Source organism: Daucus carota, chromosome 9 (genome assembly GCF_001625215.2).
Source record: "Daucus carota subsp. sativus chromosome 9, DH1 v3.0, whole genome shotgun sequence".
NCBI classification, from domain to species: domain Eukaryota; kingdom Viridiplantae; phylum Streptophyta; class Magnoliopsida; order Apiales; family Apiaceae; genus Daucus; species Daucus carota.
The window spans coordinates 16,424,175-16,452,004 of record NC_030389.2 but is presented as its reverse complement, the minus strand read 5'-3'; the positions used below and the strand labels follow the sequence as shown (position 1 = coordinate 16,452,004).

The 27,830-nt window shown below is 36.6% G+C and overlaps 1 protein-coding gene across 1 annotated transcript; it reads right to left on the bottom strand.

The window, feature by feature from the left end:
- Nucleotides 1–20,889: 20,889 nt before the first annotated feature.
- On the bottom strand, nucleotides 20,890–23,638 carry LOC108202592 (nucleoside diphosphate kinase 3). The gene is made up of 7 exons (XM_017371064.2): nucleotides 23,411–23,638; nucleotides 22,429–22,539; nucleotides 22,234–22,271; nucleotides 22,100–22,150; nucleotides 21,690–21,857; nucleotides 21,501–21,613; nucleotides 20,890–21,308 (listed from the first exon to the last, which is right to left on the bottom strand). The coding sequence occupies exons 1-7, from the start codon at nucleotides 23,499–23,501 to the stop codon at nucleotides 21,185–21,187; spliced, it is 696 nt and encodes a 231-aa protein (XP_017226553.1). The 5' UTR covers nucleotides 23,502–23,638; the 3' UTR covers nucleotides 20,890–21,184.
- Nucleotides 23,639–27,830: the final 4,192 nt, after the last annotated feature.

Below are 27,830 nucleotides of genomic sequence, written 5' to 3'. Positions count from 1 at the left end.
AAAGAGAGTTGGCAAGTAAAGGGGCACGTGGAGGGCTATGATCTACCCAACACACAAGGCACATGGATGGTCAAGATTTAGCCACCCTACCCCTAAACCCTAATTCTTTAGTTATAAATACCCCCTCTCTTTACTTGTAATGACCTACCTAGCTACCTACCCACCTTTTCTACCTAGTCATTTCTAAAGTTAGTATCTTAGATAGATTTACATTTTGCTAGCCCCAATTTCCTTTCCAAGCTTGTATACAATTTTTAATTTCTATGCAAATCTCTTTTAGCTTAATCTTGTATTGTCTTTTTAATTTATTTTCTCCAAGTTGTATGATTCTTTTAAGTACCACCACATGCTTTTTAAGCTTTTGGGAAATGAAGAATCATTTAGCTTGTGATTAGTATAGACTTGTGATCTTTTGAAATAGTAAACTAATTCCTAGCACAAAATCAATTTGTGTTAGGGTTTAGATTTGAAACCCCAAATTTTCTTGTTCTTGATTTTATTGCTTAAATTGCAAAATAGTAATTATAAAAATAATATTAAAAATTAACTTTAAATCCCTCGATTACGCAGCACTCGATTTACTCTGTTTCTGTTTAGTTTAAAATTACATCCCATGTGTTCGTTTAAAACACAACAAACCCAGTTTCTTTTATTTTCTTTAATTTCAGTTTAAAACCTCAAAACCCTTGTCTTGTTGTTTCGTTAATTGTTGAGTTGTATGATTTCTGAGTTATGTTCATATTATTCTGGTTTCATGGGTATTCCGAGTTCACCGATTTGCTTTGTTTGTGTTGATTTGAGTTGACTCGCCGTATAGTCTGGGTTTATTATTTCAGCTGAGTCGTCTCCTCTGTTTTGTACGTCGCTGAGTCCACTGTTGTTTGTCCGAGTCTAAGGCGTGAGTTTCCGAGTCAAACTTAGCTGAGTTTGTTAGTTTTGTCTGCGAGTTTGCTGCTGCGTTTTTGGTTCTTCTTGCTGTGTTTTAGTCGATTGTTAGAGTCTGTTTTCACTGGGTCGAGTAGGCTGTTTCCGAGCTGTAGTTTGAGTCGTCGAGTTTCCGTATTTGGATGTTGAGTTTTGTAAACAGAGTGCTGAATTCTTTTGCTGGGTTCTGTAGTGTTATTTGCGAGTCTATTTTGCGTTTTGACTCCTGCCGAGTTGTTTATCGAGTCATCACCGTTTCTGCTAGTCTGTTGTGAGTTCAGTCCGAGTAGCTTTCTGTTTTTCGTCTAGTGAATTGTAGCTGCGTTTGTTCTGGTTCTGGCTGAGTTTTGGTGGATTCTATTGTTGGGTAGTGTAGCTGAGTCAGTATAGCGAGTCAAGCTTATTCGTTGAGTAGCTACTGAGTTTCTTTTTAGTCTGAGTCTTCGATTTGTTTTAGTCGAGTGGTCTGAGTCACTTGTTGCTTTAATGTTAAATGTTGTAATAATTATGCGAATTGTTTCCGAGTTTTTGTTTTAGAAATCGTTGCCTGATTGTTTTATGATATTTAGACTTGGATTACACTAATTTGGCTGCTGTTTTGTTTTTAACTTTCGGTAGTTCCAAGCTTTTGTTTTCTGTGAATTAATTTTCTATTTTTAAAACCTTGTTTTAATCGGCTACTTTGATCATCTAATCAAGTTTAAGTTTATAATCTAATTTTGGGTTAATTAGATTAAACTTTCAATTTAACATTAGTTTTATTTTAACACCCTCTCCACTAATTAATTGTTCTAATTCGCCTAGATTAGAGATAATAGGTTAGCGAAAATAATTCTAATCTCTGTGGATCGAATCATAAATATTAAAACGGTGATCGTGCACTTGCGATTTAAAGGTAATATTTCTAGCACATCAAGTTTTTGGCGCCGCTGCCAGGGATTGGCCTCTTGGAATGCCTGCTCCAAACTGGCCAGACCGGTCCGAATAATTTTGGATTTATCGAGTTTTTGGTGGTCCTTAACGTTAGGAGCAAGGTCTAGTTCATTTTTATTAGGGAACCCTAGAATTAGGTTTTTCTTTCACTTTTACACCCTTTCTTTTGTTTGTTTTATTTTTTTTCGCATTTATTTGCTACGTGTTTACTATCTTGTGTATGCGAACTACTTGGGTTAGGAACGAATCATCTAGATTAGTTAGACCGATCATCGAAATTCCTTCTTCATCCTCTTCGGACTCCGAACCCATAGAAGCTAGCGAACCGATAGTAAACCTGGCGTTGTCTCTTAAGGATCGTTGTTACCCGTCCCGTTCCGCTCAACCATCATGCATCACCCTTCCTCCTGTTAATGGGAATAATTTTGAAATCAAGGCACATCACATTAGTATGTTGCCTAAATTTTTAGGGAGTGAAGGTGAGGATCCCTATCTTTTCATTCAAGAATTTGAGGAGGTTTGCGGTTTGCAAAAACTCCAACAATTGAGCGAAGACTCCATTCGGCTTAGACTAATCAACTTTGCTTTAAAAGAAAATGCTAAAAAAATGGTTGTATAGTCTTCCCGTCAATTCTATTTCCACTTGGGAGGGGTTTGTGGTAAATCAAACCCCTCCCAAGTGGAAATAAAATAAATCAATTCCATCAAAGGGAAAATGAGTCTTTTTGGAAATTCTTTGATCGTTTCAAAAATCTTTTATCACAATGCCCCCACCATGGAATAGAGAAATGGAGACTTTGTAAAATTGTGTACGAGGCCTTAGATAGTCAAACCACCGCTTTATTAGAGTCTATGTGCCAAGGCAAGTTTATGGAGAAAGATGAGGACCAAGGGTGGGAATTTTTTGAGGACTTAGCTGAGAAAACAATGTTATGGGAGTCTACTAGGGAACCTAAAAAATCAATCGAGTCGTCTAGCTCTAGGGGTTTGCACTCAATAGGAAACAATGTGGCAACTGATGCCAAATTAGCAACCCTTACTAAGAGACTCGAGGCTTTAGAATCTCATAGTGGCCCCTCATCTATGCCTATGTTCCCGAACTATAATGCTCCCCATTCCGAGATCCAACAATCTCATGATTTTGAGAAAGTGAACGCGATGTTCCAACCCAAACCTAGAAATGATCCTTTTGCACCAACGTACAACCCCGGGTGGAAGAATCACCCGAATTTCTCTTGGAACCAAGGGCAAAATTTGCAAGCCTCACAACCTAATTTTCCTAGGCCCAATCCCAATTCTTTTTCGAATTATCAAAACATGAGTCAAGCTCCGTTAAATCCTCCCGGTTTTAATGATTCGGATAAGAGACTCAACTCTTTAGAAAAGAGCATAGAGGCCTTAGTGAAATCGCAAACTAACTTGACCCAATCCCAACAAACCTTCATGCAAACTTTAACCCAAGATCGGCAACTTTTGCATTCTAATGTGCAAGCCGTCTCTAAGTTAGAGTCCCAATTGAGTCAATTAGCAAGCACGTTGTGTGAGCGAGAAAAGAACAAATTCCCAAGTCAACCAGAGCCGAACCCAAAATTTCCACTCAATCAAAGACCCCCGGATAATGTGCATGCTGTAGGAACAATCGGATCTAGGCCCTGCGTTTTATGATACTTATTAAAAGTTCGAACAGAATATTAACCTTAATCGCTACGGCGCAAGCGATTCAAATCCACGTCTTCTACTGTATTCCTTGATTCTCCTTGGACGAAGTGTGGCCTTCGATCTCCCAAGGTGTGCCTCTCCTTAAAGCTCCGAAAACCCAGAACCCTAGCTGTCTCCTTGAGAAAAACGTCTGCCTCTCTCTAACTCTAGGATTAATTCGTTTTGGTGTGTCTTTCAGCTTTAGGAGAACGAGAATATATATAGGCTACAGCAGGGATCATGGATCATTAGGTCAGGCCTTCTAATGACATTCCGGGCCAGGCCCAATGTCATTAAATATTAATTATATCCACTAAAGAACTAATATTTGCACTACCTTTCCTAATTCCGTAAATTAATTATTTAATTCGGCTCCCATATTAATTGCTTATAAATTCCCCATGTTTAAGATATCGCATGTCCATTAATTAAATTAATTTCTGACAATTAATTTAATTAATATCTTTTATCCTTGATCATCCACTCAACCTTATAATTATGCAAGAACAAATCTGCCTGCAGGACTAAAGCATAATTATCTTTATGAGCTTTCAAGAGGACATCATCACCCGAATATATTTTTCGGACACGGTTTCCTTTTATAGTCAATATCCCACTCTGTATATAATGTCATTGCCCAATACATAAATTCGTAATTTAAAATAAATTACTTAATTTATGAGTCAAGGCATGTGCATTAAAATACAAGTGTCAATCACTATATCCGGATTAAGAACTTAAGCATTAATAACATCATAGAATCTTAGTTCTTTATTGTCAGAATTAAAGAAACAATTATTCTACTATTTTGATCCCGTTCAATATACACAAAGTATATAAGTATTATTCAATAGTCAAGATAAACTATTTCCAAATAATACTTCAGCCATTCCAGTGGTTTGTCTAACACCACCTCGACTGTGAACCTTTATTATATTATATAAGGAGTCTGACAATCTAATCTTCTGCTATCCCATTTGATACTAGATTGTCTAAAATATATAATATACAGACAATGTGAAAACATGCATTGAAGATTCTCAAATAATTGTTATATACTTCAAACGAATATTTCTGTATAACCCTAACAATCTCCCACTTATACTCAAGATATTCTTTGAGTATATCAGTGTCTACTACAAGCAATCCACTACCAACTATATATAACTATGTGACAAAGTATCTGACTCCTATCGCTTCCACGTGCTCCTGAAAAGCCTTAGCTGGTAAGCTCTTCGTGAAAGGATCTGCCCGGTTATCCTTCGATGCTATGTCAGCCACAATGATATCTCCTCGCTTAACGAACTGTCGTATGAGGTGATACTTACGCTCTATGTGTTTCGCTGCCTTATGGGCCCGCGGTTCCTTGGTATTCGCCACAGCACCAGTGTTATCACAATAAATCGTGATTTGCTGTGGCAGATTAGGAACCACATCCAAATCCAGCAGGAAGTTTCGGAACCATATAGCCTCTTTGGCTGCCTCCGAGGCTGCCACATATTCGGCTTCCATGGTTGAGTCTGCGATGCATTTCTGCTTCACACTCCTCCATATTACGGCTCCACCTCCCAAAGTAAAAACACATCCCGAGGTGGACTTTCTCTTATCCTTATCTGTCTGGAAATCCGAATCAGTATATCCCAGAGGCAATAAATCAGAGGACTTGTAAACTAGCATATACTCCTTAGTCCTTCTCAGGTACTTGAGTATTGCTTTTACAGCACTCCAATGTTCCTATCCTGGGTTTGACTGGTATCTGCTAACCATGCCCACGGCAAAGCAGATATCAGGCCTCGTACATAACATTGCATACATTAGGCTCCCACATGCCGAAGCATAAGGAACTGCCTTCATGTTCTCTATCTCCTTAGGTGTCGAAGGACACTGCCTCTTTGATAGAGTAACTCCATGTCTGAAGGGTAAATTACCCTTCTTGGAGTCCTGCATGTTAAAACGAGCTAATACGTCATCTATGTAGGGCTCCTGAGATAAAGCCAACATCCTTTTCTTGCGATCCCTTATAAGTTTGATCCCAAGGATGTATGCTGCTTCACCTAAGTCCTTCATTTCAAATTGTTTGAACAGCCATGCTTTTATTGAAGACAACATCTTAACATTGTTTCCAATGAGTAAAATGTCATCAACATAAAGCACTAGAAAAACCACTGCATTCCCCTCACATCTCTTATACACGCATGCTTCGCTTGGACATTGATCAAATCCATATGACTGGACTGCCTGATCAAAGCGAATGTTCCAATACCTAGAAGCTTGTTTAAGTCCATAAATAGACCTCTTCAGCTTACATACAAGATGCTCTTGGCCTTCTTTAATGAATCCCTCTGGTTGCTGCATATAGATGGTTTCCTCAAGATTTCCATTAAGGAAAGCTGTCTTGACATCCATTTGCCAAATCTCATAATCGAGATGAGCTGCTATAGATAAAAGAATACGGATTGACTTAAGCATGACTACTGGCGAAAAGGTTTCCTCATAATCGATACCTTCTTTCTGAGTATACCCTTTCGCAACAAGTCTTGCTTTCCAGGCTTTCACCTTTTTGTCTGATCCCCTCTTTTTCTTGTAGACCCACTTACATCCAATAGGTTTCACACCTTTGGGTGGTTCCACGAGCTCCCAGACCTGATTAGAATACATAGATTCCATCTCTGAATCCATTGCCTTTTGCCAAAGACTTGCATCTTTGTCTTGTATTGCCTCTTCGTATGTCCGGGGATCATCATCATGTTCACCAGAGACCAAGTCCGAAGACTCTCCCAAAAACATGAATCTGTCGGGCTGTCGAACAACCCTCCCACTACGACGAGGAACTGGTGCGGTATTACTGACCGGTTGCACAGTCTGCTGTGGTTGTTCTACTTGTACTACAGGTTCATTATTCGTCCCTCCCACTAATTCCTCTAAAACGATACTACTCATGGGTTTGTGATTCATTATATAGTCTTCCTCTAAGAATCTTGCATTGGTGCTAACAGTGACATCCCGATTCTTAGGACTATAAAATAAATAACCTTTTGTTCCCATGGGGTAGCCTACAAACAGCTTTACTTCTGTACGAGATTCTAGCTTAGCCGCGTTCTTGTTCAGCACATGTGCTGGACAACCCCATATCCGAATGTGTCTCAGACTCGGTTTGTCCCCGGTCCACAATTCTAAAGGGGTTTTAGGAACCGACTTAGAAGGTACTAAGTTCAGAAGATAAGCTGCTGTTTCTAAGGCATGTCCCCAAAATTACTTGGGTAAATCCGAATAACTCATCATCGATCTAACACTCTCTAAAAGAGTCCGGTTCCTTCTCTCTGCTACACCGTTCTGCTGGGGTGTGCCTGGTGCAGTCAACTGGGATTCTATCCCATTCTCTGATAAATATTCCCTGAATTCCCCAAGCAAGTATTCGCCACCACGATCAGATCGTAGTGACTTGATACTTTTATTATGTCGCTTCTCCGTTTTAGCTTTGTACTCTTTGAATTTCTCAAAGCACTCAGACTTACGGTGCAACAAATAAACGTACCCATATCTAGAATAATCGTCAATAAAAGTGACTAAATACTCATAACCACCTCTTGCTTGGATATTCATAGGTCCACATAAATCAGAGTGAACCAATCCTAACACTTCTTTGGCTCTATTCCCCTTTGCCTTAAAAGGCCTATTGGTCATTTTACCTTCCAAGCAGGATTCACAAACTGGAAATGGCTCCACTGCCAATGAGCCTAAAGGCCCGTCTACTACCAGTCTTTGAATCCTCCTCAAGTTAATATGACCTAATCTCAAGTGCCAAAGATATGTTTGGTTCAAACTAGAAGGTTCCTTTCTTTTATTAGAGGTAGAAGATGTGTTGTTCAATACCCTATGTTGTAGTTGCAGTGCGGGCTGACTAGGATTAATTATATACAAATTGTCTTGCAATGTACCCGAACATATAATCCGTTTATTCATCATAATAGAAACATTACGATCCAAACAAACATTATAACCATCCATAGCAAGTTTAGAAACCGAAATCAAATTCCTTCTAAAAGAAGGTACATAAAGACAATTGTTCAAAACCAAAATCCTATCAGAACCAAAAGATAAATGAATAACTCCTACTGCAACTACTGCTACTTTCGTAGCATCTCCCATGAACACGTATATCTCGCCATCTCTAAGCATTCTGGATTGCTGAAACCCCTGCATAGAGTTACAAACATGATCAGTGGCTCCAGTATCTACACACCAAGTGCTCGTAGATATAGCCGCTATAAATGTTTCTGTAACTAGAGAAAGAGACATACCAGTATTGTTTGTCTTCTTAGGAAGAGGACAATCCTTTTTCCAGTGACCCGACTGCTTGCACCGGTAGCACTTCCCCTTAGGCTTTTTCACACCACCTTGAACCCCCACTGCCTTCACAGCTTGCTGTGTCTGAGCCTTTTTCTTCTTCTTATTGCCTTTCGGCTTAGAGGAAGAACCTTTCTCAGCCACATTCACTTGAACACTCTGGCGAAATAATCCTTCAGCTGCCTGAAGTTCTGTCAGCAGTTCCGCAAGACTATACTGCCTCTTATTCATGTTGTAATTCAAGCGGAACTGCTCAAAACTCTTGGGCAAGCTCATAAGGACAATGTCAATCTGGGTTTCCCCGTCAAGCTCAGCACCAAGGATCTCTATCTCATTCAGATGTGACATCATCTTGAGAACATGATCCCTTACAGGTGTACCTTCAGCCATCTGAGTGTTCATTAAAGCCTTCATGGCTACTTGCCTAGCAGCCCTATTCTGATCTCCAAAAAGTTCCTTGAGATTAAAGAGCATATCCGAAGCAGTGGCCATAGCCTGATGCTGATGCTGCAAAACACCCGACATTGCTGCCAGAATGTAACATCGCGACATCTCATCAGCCTTTGTCCACCGCTTATAATACTCTTTCTCCTCATCAGGAGCATCAGCAGCGGGCTGCTCAGGCTTGGGTTCATAAGTGCAAAAGTTGTACTCCTCAGCAGTCAACACAATGTCCAAATTACGTTTCCATTCAATATAGTTAGGTCCGGTAAGTTTGTTATCCTTAAGTATGGTGAACAGTGGATTAAACCCCATTATATCCTGAGAATCATGCATGAAAAAATCACATTACACATAAAGAAGGGTGCATAAAAAATTAAGTCCTATTGGTTCCTCTAACAATTATTAAAATTAAATGCACTAACGTTTAAACACCATAAGTTTCTGGTACGTCACGATGGGTGACATGTATACCACCTAAATTTGTTTAAACGTTACTTCGGTCCTATTACTAAACAATAAGCCACGTTGGGGTGGTCTATATTATTTTTCATAGCTAAGTGTATACCATCATCAAATCTTAAATTACCTGAAACCTATGGAACTTGGTACGCCACGATGGGCGGCATGTATACCTTCCAATATTTCTCGAATAGAATACTTCAATTCAATATTCGTGTCTGGTTTGACTTCTAGGCAGTGGAGGAGTCACATCGGTCTCACTTAATACCCATAAGCCTTAGAAATCGCCCCAAATCAGAGATAAAGAAAATTCGTATCTATTCGTATTAATTTAAGAAGTTTGTTCCAGTAATATCTATAACATTCTAGACACCATAAATTACATGCCACGATGGGTGACGTATACATAATTTATATTCGCCTTTATGTTAAATTACATACAAACAATGATGGAGACCATGGGATTTAATATCATATAAACTCCCTCTCCCACTTAGAATTTACTTTGAGGATTTTAATCTAGATGCATCGCCCTATGTTATTTCTTCGAAGTCCACATGCATACTATCATGGTTATAGCAACATAAAGAACACATAAAGAACACATAACATGGCAGCATACTAGCATGATTAAAGCATTAATTAAAAACATCCCTATGTCCATGTCATTCTAGCATGCGAAGGGTTAGTATCACATGGCATAACAACACAGACAAGAAACACATAATAACAATAATCAAGAATCATAATAAAACACATCCACTATTATGGCCCCGGAAAAATCAGCTTCGAATTCATCCTTCGTCAGAATCCAGATCTGTCCAGAAAACTTCGAGAGCCCGTTTGGAGGCCTAAACGTCCTCAGAATGCCTCGAAAAATATCGAAAAACACCTTCGAAATCACCTCAACCGGGGTTCCCCAGATTGTTGCTAGCTTCGTCTCGTTCTGTCGTCTCCGAAAAGTGCTCATTCACCCAAATCGGACACCGTATGCAAAAGTTACGGCCAAAACAGTGCAGCACCCCCGAAACCCTAATCGCAGCAGCGGAAGATCCTTGTTTCTTGCAGCCCCGTTGATCAAACAATTACATACTAATTGTACAAACGAACCAGCCTATTCTATTACATCAGATCATAATCTAAAACAATTACAAATTGAATTACAAGATTAAACTATCACGATCAACCCTCGTGATTTACAACAGCCACGATAAACCACATGGAATCCAAACATAACAGAATAATTAAAACACGGCCATAATAGTGGACATCGACCTGCATCACAGAATCACTATATACATGCATATATAATCATGACATGGACAGCATATCATAAATCGCAGAACCGCAACCTCGCTCTGATACCATTGTAGGAACAATCGGATCTAGGCCCTGCGTTTTATGATACTTATTAAAAGTTCGAACAGAATATTAACCTTAATCGCTACGGCGCAAGCGATTCAAATCCACGTCTTCTACTGTATTCCTTGTTTCTCCTTGGACGAAGTGTGGCCTTCGATCTCCCAAGGTGTGCCTCTCCTTAAAGCTCCGAAAACCCAAAACCCTAGCTGTCTCCTTGAGAAAAACGTCTGCCTCTCTCTAACTCTAGGATTAATTCGTTTTGGTGTGTCTTTCAGCTTTAGGAGAACGAGAATATATATAGGCTACAGCAGGGATCATGGATCATTAGGTCAGGCCTTCTAATGACATTCCGGGCCAGGCCCAATGTCATTAAATATTAATTCTATCCACTAAAGAACTAATATTTGCACTACCTTTCCTAATTCGGTAAATTAATTATTTAATTCGGCTCCCATATTAATTGCTTATAAATTCCCCATGTTTAAGATATCGCATGTCCATTAATTAAATTAATTTCTGACAATTAATTTAATTAATATCTTTTATCCTTGATCATCCACTCAACCTTATAATTATGCAAGAATAAATCTGCCTGCAGGACTAAAGCATAATTATCTTTATGAGCTTTCAAGAGGACATCATCACCCGAATATATTTTTCGGACACGGTTTCCTTTTATAGTCAATATCCCACTCTGTATATAATGTCATTGCCCAATACATAAATTCGTAATTTAAAATAAATTACTTAATTTATGAGTCAAGGCATGTGCATTAAAATACAAGTGTCAATCACTATATCCGGATTAAGAACTTAAGCATTAATAACATCATAGAATCTTAGTTCTTTATTGTCAGAATTAAAGAAACAATTATTCTACTATTTTGATCCTGTTCAATATACACAAAGTATATAAGTATTATTCAATAGTCAAGATAAACTATTTCCAAATAATACTTCAGCCATTCCAGTGGTTTGTCTAACACCACCTCGACTGTGAACCTTTATTATATTATATAAGGAGTCTGACAATCTAATCTTCTGCTATCCCATTTGATACTAGATTGTCTACAATATATAATATACAGACAATGTGAAAACATGCATTGAAGATTCTCAAATAATTGTTATATACTTCAAACGGATATTTCAGTATAACCCTAACACATGCGGTCATTTCCCTTAGGTCGGGTAAACAAGTTGATACCCAAGTTGGTGAGAACCTCGGTAAGAAAGGGGATTCGACTTCTAATCCAAGTCCGCCCTTCACTACCACTAATCATGACAAACCCGAGAGTTCAAAAGCCCGTGAGGAGTCGAGTGACCCAAACCCGGAACCGAATTCCGAATCGCAAAGTGAAGTAGTCTATAAACCAAGAGTCCCTTACCCACAAATACTTATTTCACCTAAGCAATCGGCTCAAATGGAGAAGATTTTGGAAGTGTTTAAGCAAGTCAAGGTCAACATACCTCTTTTAGATGCAATTCAACAAATTCTTTCATATGCTATGTGTCTTAAAGAGTTGTGTACCCATAAGAGAACCAACCATGTCCCTAAGAAAGCTTTCCTTACATCTCACATTAGTTCGATTCTCTCAAACCAAATTCTCGTGAAATACAAGGACCCCGGTTGTCCTACAATTTCATGTGTCATAGGAGAAACTTTTGTGGATAAGGCGTTACTTGATTTAGGGGCTAGTGTTAATCTCCTTCCATATTCTGTGTACCAAGCTTTAGGTTTAGGGGAGTTCCATCAAACCAATGTCACACTTCAATTAGCCGACCGATCCGTGAAAATTCCTAAGGGAATGATCGAAGATGTGCTAATTAAAGTAGGTGATTTCGTGTTTCCTGTAGATTTTGTCGTCCTAGAGACCGAACCGGTTAGAAACCCAAAGAATCAAATTCCCATAATCCTAGGATGACCCTTTTTAGCTACATCCAACTCGTTGATTAATTGTAGGAACGGCTTAATGAAGCTAACATTTGGTAACATGACAATCGACCTCAACATCTTTCATGTAGGGAAACAATCTGATGATTTCTATGATCAACCTATGGACGTTAATCTAATTGATGAAATAGTTGATCAAGATCTCATGAATCCTAAGGATGCCCTTGAATTTTGCTTAAAACATTTTGGAGAGGATTGGGATGTTTCCGACTACACACATGAGGTCAACCAAATGTTAGAATCCACTATTCCTACAACGAGTCAAGAGCGTGATGTTGAACCCGAGCATTTGCCTTTACCTAAGAAAACCGTTGAGTCACACCCGCCGGTGTTAGAGCTCAAACCTCTTCCCGACACCCTTAAGTATGCTTTTCTAGGCCCTAATGATTCCTATCCCGTTATCATTGCCTCTAATTTGACTATGTTCCAAGAGGAAGGACTTTTAGGAATCCTTAGAAAGCATAAGAGAGCGATAGGGTGGAGTATCTCGGACATGAAAGGAATTAGCCCGGCGATTGTCCAACATAGGATTCATTTGGTAGAAGATGCAAAGCCCGTGAGAGAAACTCAAAGGAGGTTGAATCCTCCCATGATGGAGGTAATTAAGAAAGAAATTCTTAAGTGCTTAGACAATGGGATCATTTATCCCATTTCCGATAGTAAGTGGGTGAGCCCCGTCCATGTAGTGCCTAAGAAATCGGGCATCACTTTAGTGACAAATGAGAACAATGAGCAAGTTCCAACACGTGTCCAATCCGGTTGGAGAATGTGCATAGATTTTAGAAAGCTCAATGACGTCACTAGGAAAGACCATTTTCCTTTGCCTTTCATCGATCAAATGCTAGAGAGGTTAGCGGGTCATGCGTTTTATTGCTTCTTAGATGGTTATTCAGGATATTTTCAAATCCCAATTGCTCCCGAAGACCAAGAAAAGACCACCTTTACTTGCCCTTTTGGAACCTTCGCGTATAGACGCCTAGCTTTCGGCCTAACCACGGGCCCATCCACGTTCCAAAGGTGCATGACTAGCATCTTCTCAGAAATGATAGGTGACTTTCTAGAAGTCTTCATAGATGACTTTTCCATCTTTGGACCATCTTTTCACCAATGCCTTAACAATCTAGACTTAGTTTTAAAAAGATGTGAGGAAACGGATCTAGTGTTAAATTGGGAGAAATGTCATTTCATGGTGTAAGAGGGAATCGTTTTAGGACACAAAATATCTGAAAAAGGAATCGAAGTAGACAAGGCAAAGGTCGACCTAATAGCTAATCTCCCACCTCCCAAGTCCGTTAAGGATATTCGCTCTTTCCTTGGACATGCGGGATTTTATCATAGATTCATTCAGGATTTTAGCAAAAAGGCCCGACCTTTGACCAACCTTCTAGCTAAGGATGTCAAATTCGAGTTCACAAGTGAGTGTGTTCATGTCTTCGAAGACCTTAAGAGAGAATTGACTTCGGCCCCGATCATGAAGTCTTCCGATTGGAGTCAACCTTTTGAGCTTATGTGTGACGCATCCGATTATGCGATAGGAGCGGTTTTAGGACAACGAATAGATAAAAGGCCTCATGTCATTTACTACGCTAATAAGACCTTAAATGATGCCCAACTCAATTACTCTACCACCGAGAAGGAACTTCAAGCCGTAGTCTTTGCCTTAAAAAAATTTCGCTCTTATCTTATCGGGTCCAAAATCATTGTTTACACCGACCATGCCGCTCTTAGGTATCTTTTCTCTAAAAAAGATTCAAAAGCCCGCTTGATTAGATGGGTGTTGTTGCTCCAAGAGTTTGACTTAGAGATTAGGGATAAGAAAGGTTGTGAGAATGTCGTCGCCGATCACCTCTCTCGATTAGTGGTTGAATCCACTAACGACTTGCCCTTAAGCGAGTCATTTCCCGATGAACACCTTCTCTCGATTTCCACTCTCCCTTGGTTCGCCGACATAGTCAATTACTTAGCAACCAGTGACATTCCCTCGACATGGTCCAAAAATGATAAAGCCAAGTTCTTTTCTCAAGTGAAACATTTCTTTTGGGACGACCCATATCTCTTTAAGCATTGTCCCGACCAAATCATTAGGAGGTGTGTCCCAAATAGTGAGTTTCATATTATCCTCTCGTTTTGTCATGATCAAGCATGTGGAGGTCATTTTAGTGCGAAGAAGACCGCCGCTAAAATTCTCCAATGCGGTTTTTATTGGCCTACTTTGTTTAAGGATGCCGCCGAGTATTGTTCCGCATGTAGTAGGTGTCAACATCTAGGAGGAATCACTAGGAGGAACATGATGCCTATGAGCCCAATCCTTGTCATAGAGCTCTTTGATGTGTGGGGTATAGATTTCATGGGTCCCTTTCCTAGTTCGTTTGGCCACCTTTACATCCTTCTAGCGGTAGATTATGTTTCTAAGTGGGTAGAATCCATCCCGACTCGGTCCAATGACAACAAAGTTGTCCTTAGATTCCTTAAAGAGAATATCTTTTCTCGATTTGGCACTCCTAGGGCTATCATTAGTGACCAAGGGACGCATTTCAAGAACCGTCAATTCGAGTCCCTTGTTAAGAAGTACTCCATCACTCATAGGTTGGCTACCCCTTATCATCCTCAAACTAGTGGCCAAGTAGAGGTGTCGAACCGGCAAATTAAGCAAATCTTAGAAAAGACGGTCAACTCGAATAGGAAGGATTGGTCCACCAAATTGATAGATGCCTTATGGGCCTATCGGACCGCTTTTAAGACCGTCTTAGGAATGTCTCCTTATAGACTCGTATATGGTAAAGCTTGCCATTTGCCGGTTGAGCTAGAGCATAGGGCCATGTGGGCCATTAGAGAGTTGAACTTCGACTTACCCACCGCCGGTAGTCATCGGAAGTTGCAATTGACCGAGTTAGACGAACTTAGGAATGATGCCTATGAAAATGCTAAAATTTACAAAGAGAGAACCAAGGCCTTCCATGATTAAACCATTTTTAGAATTGCCTGTTGATTCGGAGGAAGAGGTCATCCACCTCATCGACCCTTGATCATGTAAGTTGCTTCAGTAGTTAATTAAAATCCCTTCATCTCCTATTCAGGTATTTTTCCTCTTTACTCTTACATTTCAATTTTCTCTTTTTTTACACATTGAGGACAATGCATGATTTAGGTATGGGGAGGGCTTTAGTGTAATTCTTAAAAAAAATGAAAAACCCTAAAAATGAAAAATTAGAAAATCCAAAAATAGAGATACTTTTAGCTAAGTTGTCTTTCCCTCACTCGAAATTTAGTAGTAGTTGGTATTTAGCATGTTTTCTTAAAATATATATATGTAATGTCTTTTAGATAATTTGAACATAGTTAAGTAAGGTTGTCTTTTTGAAGCTTGTATCGACCGATTTGTACTCTAAATTCCAAGATGGAACACACATTTGCACAAGACCTTTGATGGAGCGATTGTCTAGTGATATTATTCGATACCTGAGAGAGAACCCACATGTTGAAACAATGTCGAATCGAACCTTTGCGAATAAAAAAAAAGAGAAAAAAAAAAGAAGAAAGAGATTAGAAAAAGAGAAGGAATAACTACTTCAATACCCATTGTTCTTTATAGATAAAATCTTCAGATAAATGGGCAAAAGTAGATTGGCTAGTCTCGTTTTGTGGCCTTTGTTACTCGAGTTATTAAGTCCGTCGGGGGATTTCAACACCTAGTGCCCTAAGACCGTTTGGTTTGGGAGTCACTGACCTAAAACTCGCTACATGGGTAACACTGTTTGCCTAAGAAAACGGACAAAATAAAGTCAATGCAAAAAAAAAGAAAAAAAAAGAAAAAAAAAGAAAAAAAAAGAAAGAAAGAAGAATAAGAGTTTGTGAAGTTTTGCTAGATATTTGTTTCGATAGAGATTGGGTCAGTTCAAAATTGGTTGAAAAAGAGAAATTATTCTTAGACGATTAGGATCCATCAAAGGCCTTAAAATTCATTACACTCCTTGGATTTCGAGTAAATTTTTGAGTCGATTTCAAGTAGATTAGAGGGAACTGTATCTTCATTATTAGTAAAAGAGTCTTTGAGTCGTATTTTCCTTAAAAACATTTTTTGTTAACACCAACGAAATTAGAGTAGAGTCGAGTAGACACTTGCTAGAAGGTCTCGAAGATTTTATGGGTATATCTTCTGTAAACCCTTAGGAGACAACACTCCTCTTGTAGAGATCGTCTACGAGTTTAACGGGTTGGTGAACCTAAAATCACCCGTCACGCCTACGAAAAGGAGCCTAGGAATCGCATCTAGTTTTCTTAGGGGCCGTTTGGACAAGCTTAAAAAAGTGACTTCTTGCTTAAACTAGAGAAATGGAGCAGAAGTGAAAAGTAAATAAGTGAATAAAGTGTTTGGAAAAGAAGCAGAAGATGTGAGAGAGAAGCTAGGATTCTCTTCTTCTTAAAAGTGCTTCTACTTCTTTACACAAACAGGTCAAGAAAAGCAGAAGCCAGAAGCAGCTTCTGCTTCTGGTAAACAAACAGGGCCTTAGTTTATTTTCTTTTCTTTTGATTTTTACTCGAGGACGAGCAAAAGATAGGTATGTGGAAGTTTAATTAGTCCATATTTTTGCATATTTAAGTGCCTATCTATTGTTTATTTTCGTAGTATTAATCGCTTATATATTTTATTTCAGGAAATTGTAGATAAATAAAGAAAAAAGAAAAAAATGCAAGAAAAGAGAAGAAAATGAAAAGGAAAGAAGAAAAAAGAGAGTTGGCAAGTAAAGGGGCACATGGAGGGATGATCTACCCAACACACAAGGCACATGGATGGTCAAGATTTAGCCACCCTACCCCTAAACCCTAATTCCTTAGTTATAAATACCCCCTTCTCTTTACTTGTAATGTCCTACCTAGCTACATACCCACCTTTTCTACCTAGTCATTTTTAAAGTTAGTATCTTAGATAGATTTACATTTTGCTAGCCCCAATTTCCTTTCCAAGCTTGTATACACTTTTTAATTTCTATGCAAATCTCTTTTAGCTTAATCTTGTATTGTATTTTTAATTTATTTTCTCCAAGTTGTATGATTCTTTTAAGTACCACCACATGCTTTTTAAGCTTTTGGGAAATGAAGAATCATTTAGCTTGTGATTAGTATAGACTTGTGATCTTTTGTAATAGTAAACTAAGTCCTAGCACAAAATCAATTTGTGTTAGGGTTTAGATTTGAAACCCCAAATTTTCTTGTTCTTGATTTTATTGCTTAAATTGCAAAATAGTAATTATAAAAATAATATTAAAAATTAACTTTAAAACCCTCGATTACGCAGCACTCGATTTACTCTGTTTCTGTTTAGTTTAAAATTACATCCCCTGTGTTCGTTTAAAACACAACAAACCCAGTTTCTTTTATTTTCTTTAATTTCAGTTTAAAACCTCAAAACCCTTGTCTTGTTGTTTCGTTAATTGCTGAGTTGTATGATTTCTGAGTTATGTTCTCATGGGTATTCCGAGTTCACCGATTTGCTTTGTTTGTGTTGATTTGAGTTGACTCGCCGTATAGTCTGGGTTTATTATTTCAGCTGAGTCATCTCCTCTGTTTTGTATGTCGCTGAGGTCACTGTTGTTTGTCCGAGTCTAAGGCGTGAGTTTCCGAGTCAAACTTAGCTGAGTTTGTTAGTTTTGTCTGCGAGTTTGCTGCTGCGTTTTTGGTTCTTCTTGCAGTGTTTTAGTCGATTGTTAGAGTCTGTTTTCACTGGGTCGAGTAGGCTGTTTCCGAGCTGTAGTTTGAGTCGTCGAGTTTCTGTATTTGGATGTTAAGTTTTGTAAACAGAGTGCTGAATTCTTTTGCTGGGTTCTGTAGTGTTATTTGCGAGTCTATTTTGCGTTTTGACTCCTGCCGAGTTGTTTATCGAGTCATCACCGTTTCTGCTAGTCTGTTGTGAGTTCAGTCCGAGTAGCTTTCTGTTTTTCGTCTAGTGAATTGTAGCTGCGTTTGTTCTGGTTCTGGCTGAGTTTTGGTGGATTCTATTGTTGGGTAGTGTAGCTGAGTCAGTATAGCGAGTCAAGCTTATTCGTTGAGTAGCTACTGAGTTTCTTTTTAGTCTGAGTCTTCGATTTGTTTTAGTCGAGTGGTCTGAGTCACTTGTTGCTTTAATGTTAAATGTTGTAATAATTATGCGAATTGTTTCCGAGTTTTTGTTTTAGAAATCGTTGCCTGATTGTTTTATGATATTTAGACTTGGATTACACTAATTTGGCTGCTGTTTTGTTTTTAACTTTCGGTAGTTCCAAGCTTTTGTTTTCTGTGAATTAATTTTCTGTTTTTAAAACCTTGTTTTAATCGGCTACTTTGATCATCTAATCAAGTTTAAGTTTATAATCTAATTTTGGGTTAATTAGATTAAACTTTCAATTTAACATTAGTTTTATTTTAACACCCTCTCCACTAATTAATTGTTCTAATTCGCCTAGATTAGAGATAATAGGTTAGCGAAAATAATTCTAATCTCTATGGATCAAATCATAAATATTAAAGCGGTGATCGTGCGCTTGCGATTTAAAAGTAATATTTCTAGCACATCACATTTTAATTTGGATTGATCAGTGTAAATGTTTATCACTTTAAAATAACACAGAGAATTGGGATTTTGTTCTTTGTTTGTTGCAGATCATACTATCTGCACTTTTGTTCTTATATTCATGGATGATGTTTATTCTGTGGATACTTACTTTTGTTCATTGAATGCCAAAAAGGGGGAGAACGAAAAATATATCATAATTTTTTAAAGGACAAGCAAGTGGTAAAGGCAAAGAGATCAACAGAGAAAGCAATTGTATTTGAATGGGTGATATTTTCAAGTGGTAAATGGTTCTGAAAATTCACAGATGATTCTGAATAATATTAGCATTTGAAGAATGAAGGAAAGAGTTAAAGAAATCACAAGAAGCTACTAAACAGTTGAGTTCCACATATATCAATCTAAAATCTTGCCAGGTATGATGAATTCGATCTTAACAGCAATCTTGATGGTGGTGTAAATGTACTTCAAAATTTTGAAGAGTTTTGGCATCACTTAATCAAGAATTTATGTCTTATGACATAATGCATAAACTGGGAGAGATTGTTACGAAGATTCATGGAGTGATCAAAAACTGATATTTGCATCAGGAACTGGCACATAGACGTCAGTATGTAGATACTTGGTCAGTACTGATATTTGCATGATATTTGCATCAGGAACTGGCACATAGACGTCAGTATGCAGATACTTGGTCAGTACCGAGTATTATCAGTATTTGAAGACAGAGCACTTAAGGAAACAGTAGGAGATTGATACTGGACAGCTAGTCTGTAGAAAGATATTCTATCTTACGTGATATACATGGAAACTAATACTTATTGATAGAGAATATCATGTAATTGATAAACGTAACCTTGTAGTATATAAACACAATATTTGGTTATACAAATATACTAAGCCTTTAACCCGTGCAAAGCACGAGCGGGTATATAATTCGTAATTTATTAATTATAATTTAAATCTTAACACCATCTTATTAATATTTTAGTATTAATGAATTGGATTTTAATTAAATTATATTAACCAACTGAATATATTTTCCAATGGAAATTTAGCTCTTACAATTTATCATCTATCTATAAATATTTTTTGATATTAATATGTGACAATTTATTATTCAATTAATACTAATTATCAATTATATTTAAAAAGATATTAATATACATGAGGAGTGTTTTTGGTATATGAAACTATTTAATAATGCAAGAGTAGTAGACATCTACATGGTGTAGACTTTGAGTTTCACATGAGAGTACCAAACCAAAATTTTGTACGATTATAATTTTATTCTTTACTTTAAGTAATAAAACACTTATTTTAAGTTAAGCCAAAGGGCCCGTACATTATTTACTAAATAATTTGAATATTTTTTCAATCGAATGCATATATTTATTATTTAACCTTAATTAATATTAAAAGTTATTATGATAAATATTTTGTTAACCCACTTTGATAGTATTTTTAAATGAAATATAAAAACAATATCAAACAAGTCACTCTTAGGTTCACTTGGATGTAATGAAATGGAGAGAGAATGGAATGAATTTTGCTGTATTCTGATTGATTGATTAGTGAATATGTTTATAATTTTCATTTCTTCTGATTATTGGATTCCAACTATTTGAACCAAAAACCTAACCCACATGTTTCATGGAATACTCATTCCATTTCTACTTTATTTTTTCAAAAAGTATTTATCATAAAAATTTGGACTCACTCATGTTTAGTCACTATTGTCTTGTACTTTCTTCTTCTTTTATAAAATTTTTGTATAATTTTTCATTACATTTTCTTATCATTCAATTCCATTGTTCCATCCATGGGTTAATCTCATTCTATTCCATTGTTACATTCATGTGAACGCAACCTTAGGGTCTAGAGTCTAGACAATACGCTCACTTGTTATCTTCCAATATCTTGGGAAATTGGTTCATCTGCATCTACAGTTTAATCAGAAAATCAGAATGCTCAAAGTTTAATTACAGAGGTTTTAGGAGCACTTTTATGGACCATCAAAAGTCACCTTTTCAGTCTCAACAATCAAATATTCGTGGCCTGTACGCTGTAAATCTCAATCTTAGTACCAATGATCAATATAAGAAAGGCTTGCCCGAACAAAACAATGATAGCTGTAAACACATTACAGCATTTGCATCTCGATCTTAGTACCAATGATCAATATAAGAAAGGCTTGCCCGGACAAAACAAGGATAACACATATTCGAAGGAATGCTACAATATAGAACAATTAAGTTCTGAATGCCTCATATCCTCATAAATTTAGATGATTACATCTTGAGAACCGGATAAATAACAATAAAGTTGAAATTTCTAATGGTTACATCAAGTGAATCAACAAATAAAAGAGTGCTAAATTTATTCCCGTCTTTCAGTTGTGAGTAGTGATTCATAAAAAACACATCAATAGAAACCATTTATTCTGATCATTCTACCCAGTATCTTATCTTTTGGAAAGGAAAAATTGTTTCAAGCTACTGAAGAAACAAGTCTTCTTAATTGACTCCATAAACCCACTTTTCGGAATTAATAGCATAGCTTGTCAGTTCTTCAGGTTTGAACCAGAGTTTGATTTCATCTTGAGCAGTCTCAGGACCATCACTTCCATGAATTATATTTCTGCAAGTTAAGTATGAAGAATACTGTAGTTAATAAGAGCAACTACGATAATGATTCCATGAATTATATTTCTGCAGGTTATATAAAAATAACAATACTGCAGTTAAGAAGAGCAACTAGGAGCTTGATTCGATTGTTATATACTAAAACTTAAGTGCTAGAACACATGTTGTACGATATGAGGATGCATACCTTCCAACAACAACAGCCAGATCACCTCTAATGGTTCCAGGCTCTGATTTCTGAGGATCGGTTGCTCCAATAAGTTTTCGACCATACTTGATCACACCCTCTCCTTCCCAAACCTGTGTTGATAATTAAACATTAATATCAATTTTTTTAAATAGTATAAATAGGAATATGCATAGTGGAAGTGACTACCATTGCAATCACTGGACCAGAGCTTAAAAAGTCACACAGACCATCAAAGAAAGGTCTTTCCTTAAGGTCATGATAATGCTTCTTGGCAAAGTCCTTCGAAGGAACTGTTATTTTGATTGCTACAAGCTTGAAACCTTTTCGTTCAAAACGCGATATGATTTCTGAAATCTGTAAAAGCACATTCATCCAGATCAAAGACACATTCAGACCACATATACACCAAACCTCTTTGTTGTATAAATGATATTTTGCATCTTGACACAGTAACGATTTGTCAAAATGATGATACTCGGTTCAGAATATGCAAGTAGAGATATACTTTAACATAATGTAAATAAATAGATTATCCCATATCCAAAAACATAGAAGTGCAAGTTACAAATGTAAGAAGAGAAAAATGATAATCTTACTAGTCCTCTTTGCACTCCATCAGGTTTGATAGCAATGAAAGTCCTTTCCATCTGTCCAGGAACATATTAAAGTAATCATGAGTGACAACAACGTCGCAAGTATGTCAAATAAATTACAGGGTAACTGAAGTTACCTGTGCGGCATTTGCCTCATTCTCTTGAAGCATATAAGCTTAAATGCAGACAAAGAGAAGCCGAAAAGAAAAAAGAAAACATCAGATAGTGTACTGGACATGAGTGGTTAACAAACCACGGAAAAATGAAAATGCTTTATGAACTGTGGAATGCCATAAACAACAATATACAAAACGAGGAGAGCAAGGGAAAACCTGCAGCAGGAAGAGCTAGGGCTCCAGACAGCCACCGAGCAGATGCATTATGAGAATTAGCCCTCCCATAGGAAGCTAAGAAAGGAAGTGCTTGTGTTCCTTTAAGTGAAACTGCAACAAACCGAAGCTCTCCCTTGTAAATTAATCAAATACTAACTTTCGATACAAAAAAAGCACAAGAGACTAGACTTGATAAATACTCCACTCGAAACATCTTGAATAATCAACAGTTTAAACATGTTTCATTCTTTCATTTGCAACCTATGTGTTTGAAAATTAGGTGATAATTTGAAGATAGGAGGTTCTAGGCCCCACACACAACAGATTTAACAAACTACTACTCTACTAATCAATCATAAGCCACTGAATTACAAAAATCAAGGTTAAAGTCAACTATCATTAATTTTCAAAAAGTGCGTTTCAACACAAAAATAGTTATACAATGTCCTCACTTATGATTTTAAAGAACCAATTTTCTAACGCGACTCCTATCATTTTAATACATTTTTATCCGTCTTTTAATCATATATACGGATGGACCGATTTGACCGATAAAAATCAATCCTCATGAGGTTCAATCTTTTATTATATCGTCAACATTTATCTCTGGATTTGGAGTTCAAAATTTTTATTCGATATTAGATATTTATAAAATATTTAATAAGTATAAGATAAATGCAATTAATATTATTTTATACCAGTACAAAATACATATAATATAGTGTTCTTAACGAATATAGAATTGAATAGCCGGCAGAAAGGGGCTAGGCCGGCGTAAGATTTGGACCAAAAGGAAAATCAGAATGGGAGAATGAAGATGGAGCGGAGACATTGGTAAAAAATTATACACATAAGCAGTCAATATGAATAAAATCAAGGAGATTAGACATAGACATCTGTATCGAGAGAGAGGGGGAGAGAGAGAGAGAGAGAGAGGGAGGGAGGGAGGGAGAGAGAGAGAGAGAGAGGGAGAGAGAGAGACCTGCAGGGAGAAGATGAGAAGCGGTGGACTTTGAAGAAGAGAGGAGAGACCTGGCGGCTCTAGCGGCTGTCTTGTACATCTCAGACCTCATAATCGCAATAGTAATATCTCACAACCACCAAGTATAACAAATGCTGTTATCACTGTGGCTTCGTAGGCGATAGTTTTATGAGTGAATGGGGCAATACTACTGTACTAATAGGCGACATTGGAGTGAGTGATGGAAAAGAATCTGATCCGTTAATTAGGCTTAGGCTGTCACCTGTCGGCAGAACCCACGTTACCAATCACTTGGGCCCAGCGGCTATAAGAGAGCATCCCAATGGGAGCCCAAGGCCCCCTTCTCTTTTATTGCCACCTAGAAATAAAGTGGATCGGGTAAAAAAGTGGCTATTCCATTCTACTGCATGCTCCCTATCCCATATAATTGTATATGTTTCTTTTCAACTGCTCGATACATATTTCAATACTCTTATAAAATATAGTTACGTAACTTATTTTTGAGATTTTCTTTTTCTGAATAAAAATATAACATTCAAACTTTAATTCAGAAAAAAAAAATTAAAAATAAATTATACAACTACACTTTACAGGAGCATTAAAATCCGTACCGCGTCCCCGTCCCCCAATATATAGTACTCAGGGGACGGAGGGAGTAAATTTTATATATAAATGGGTCTCACTAATTTTTTTTAAGGGTTAATTATCAAACTCATCACTGAAGTCGACAAATGTTATCAACTTCATCACTGATCTCCACGGGGTGTCAAGTGGCTCATTAAACTCGCATAATGATATCAAACTCATCACTGCCGTTAAAAAAGTAACAGATGTGTAGACGGAATGCCAGATGGGCCGTAGGGTTTTACATGTGGCAGACCACATAATTTGAAGTTTATATGAAAATAAAGTATGCAATCGTCTTATGACAAATAAAAAGTATGCAATCTTTTTATTAAATTAATTTTAGGATATAATTATCTAAATAAATGCATGGAACTAAATTTTAAGATATAATCAACTAGACATCCAAGATTAACTTTTATGTTTTTTATTAGATTATAATTAGTTTTGAATAAATATTGAAATGTTTTCTCTTTTAATAAATTTTATTTATGTGAATATTATTGCTAATCCCCGATCACTTTTAACTAGTAGTCTTGTTAATTATATCTTAAAATTTAGTTCCATGCATTTATTCAGATAATTATATCCTAAAATTAATCTAATAAAAAGATTGCATACTTTATTTACATATAAACTTCAAATTATGTGGCCTGCCATATGTCAAACCGTACAGCCAATCTGGCATTCCGCCTATACGTCCGTTACTTTTTTAACGGCAGTGATGAGTTTGATACCATTATGCGAGTTTAATGAGCCACTTGAGCCCCGTGAAGATCAGTGACGAAGTCGATACGATTTGTCGACTTCAATTATCAGTTTGATAATTAACCCCTTTTTTTATAATACTTATTTATGTATATTATGCATAATTATAAATATTTTACAATAATATAATTATATATAATTTCAATAAATAAACAAAATGTATATAATTCATATTAATAATTCTAGTTTAAAAAGAACTAATATCATAAAACATATAATATTTAATTTATAATTACAAATAAACTACATAATTAAGAATAAAATATTACAAGAATAATATAATATTACATACATGAATAAATATTCTAAATTAATTTAATAAGAAACTCAAAATTCAATTAAATGAAAATCTTGTCAAAAAACAAGTCAAATAAAGCAAACAAATCCTTACAAAAATAAAGAAAAAGAAAAGCAAACAAATAAAATAACACTAAAGAAAAGACAAGTACACTCCGATCAGCGCTCATCAGTAGGGAAGGTATAAAAGACCGATCTACAAGTACACCAGACACCCCGGTCAGCGCTCATCAGTAGAGAAGGTATAAAAGACCGATCTGAATTGACACCCCGACATTTTCGATCCGAAATAAAATCCAAGTACACCAGACACTCCAGTCAGCGCTCATCAGTAGGGAAGGTATAAAAGACCGATCTGGAATTGACACCCCGACATTTTCGATCCGAAATAAAATCCGAAAAATATATATTATATATACTATAAAATAATTTTTTGGGCCATGATGTATATATTATAATTTATACATATATTTTCAATTTTCAAAATAAATCAAATTTCAATTATTATTTACTATATTAAATATTATACTGATATAGTACTAAGCAGTTCATGAGACTTGCAATTCAATTATTCATTTCAAAGTGTCAGTACCCATTACCCAGTCTCAAGTCTCAGCCCAATATCATTTTCAAAGCAAGCCTTCATCAAATAATGCGGAGCAGTCTAAAACATTAATGTCATTGTTAGAATTATTGTGGAAGTGATGTTGTAAAATTTTGGCTAGATGGAAAAGGATACATTTGTGAATTTTGAGTAAATGAGAATGAATTATTTAAAAATAGAAATGAAAGATTAGGAACATAGGAATTAAACTTCCGATTTTCCATATTTGAAAATTGAGTATATTCCATACTAGCATTTTCAAATGGAAAATATGAATTTGGATATTGAAATGGAAAATTTAAATTTGGGCTTGAGAATTGGGGTTTAGGTTTTTCGAATTTGGAGGTTAAGAATTATTGGGATTCATGTTTCTTAGACAAATAAATTGGAGAAAGAAAAATATAAGAAGAAATACAAAGAGAGAGATTGCATTATGTGAATCTAAAACTAAACCATTTATAACAAAAATTATAACGGTTATAAATATATCCGTTACCAAAAGAGAGCGGAGGGGTATATAAAAATATGCACAATGGTAACATGCAGGTGAATCAGAAGTTTTAAAGAAATAAAAAATGATTTCGAAAGTTGTGCCCGAGCAGGTGGGCTTGGATACCAAAGTGGACACTGGACATGTTTTTTGTTGCACTCCAGTGGTGTTGCCTACTTTTATTTTGCCCATGTCCATTTCACTTTGTTCGAGGCGGAAGTTGGCCCACAAAACTATTTGCGTTGCAGTTGCTCTAAATCCAAGACTCAATTGTCCACCCGACACCCAAAAATGTTACGTTGATGATACATGAGTTTGGAATGTTTTAATCGGAGAGATTATTTTAGATACACAGATTTATTATAGAGTTATAATCAATTGACTCATGAGACATGATATTTGGAATTCATTTTCATAATAGATCTAAGTAATTTAGCATTTTCTTTATTTTCAAGAATAAATTGATGACATCTTATTTCACACTCCTATATATACTTTTTTTTGCTAGATATAATATTTTATGATATATTAGAGAGACATGAAAATAGAGAAAGAAGAGAAAGTGTATTAGATCAGGTATCCATGAACTCAACTTAGCCACCTATTTATAGGTAGATTACAAGGTATTTGAAAGACCAAAAGTCTAAGGTTACAAGAATGTGAAAGATTAAGAGACAAGGACCTCAAAAGCCAAGAATTTCTAGAAGCATCTAGGACATCCATTCGCAACATTCCCCCTTGGATAGCCTTTTCAATAATCGTGCCTCATTAAAACCTTTCTAGGAAAAAAAACCCATTGGAAGAAAAATTCTAGTAAAGGAAAAAGAGTACATCGATTTTAAAAAATTTATTTCAAGTCCTTAAGTCGACGCATGCCAATCTTATGTACCAATTTTTCAAAAACTGATGGGGGTAGCGACTTCGTGAATAGATCTACAAGGTTGTCACTTGAGCGAATCTGTTGGACTTCAATTTCTCCATTCTCTTGAAGGTCATGTGTGAAGAAAAACTTGGGTGAGATATGTGTAGTATTATCGCCTTTTATATAACCTTTCTTTATTTGCTCGATGCATATTGCATTGTCTTCGAACATTATTGTCGGTGTCATGTCATGATGCATGCCACATGACTCTCGAATATGCTGACAAATTAATCTCAACCAGACACATTCTCGACTGGCTTCATGGATTGCAAGAATTTCTGCATGATTAGAAGAGGTAGCAGCCAGAGATTGTTTTACAGATCGCCATGAGATGGTTGTATCCCCATAAGTAAACAAATAACCTGTCTATGATCGAGTTTTATCTAGATCAGATAAATATCCTGCATCTGCATAACCCGTTAGCACTGCTTTGGATTTATTAGGATAAAATAAACCCATATCAGTTGTGCCTCGAATGTACCGAAAAATATGTTTAACTCCATACCAATGCCTCCGAGTTGGGGCGTTAATATGTCTTGCTAATAGATTCACAAAAAATGCTATATCAGGTCGTGTATTATTATCAAGATATATAAGTGCGCCTATAGCATTGAGATAGGGTACTTCAGGACCGAGTATCTCTACAGTTTCCTCCTTTGGTCGGAACACGTCTTTTTTCTTATCAAGTGATCGAACAATCATTGGAGAACTAAAT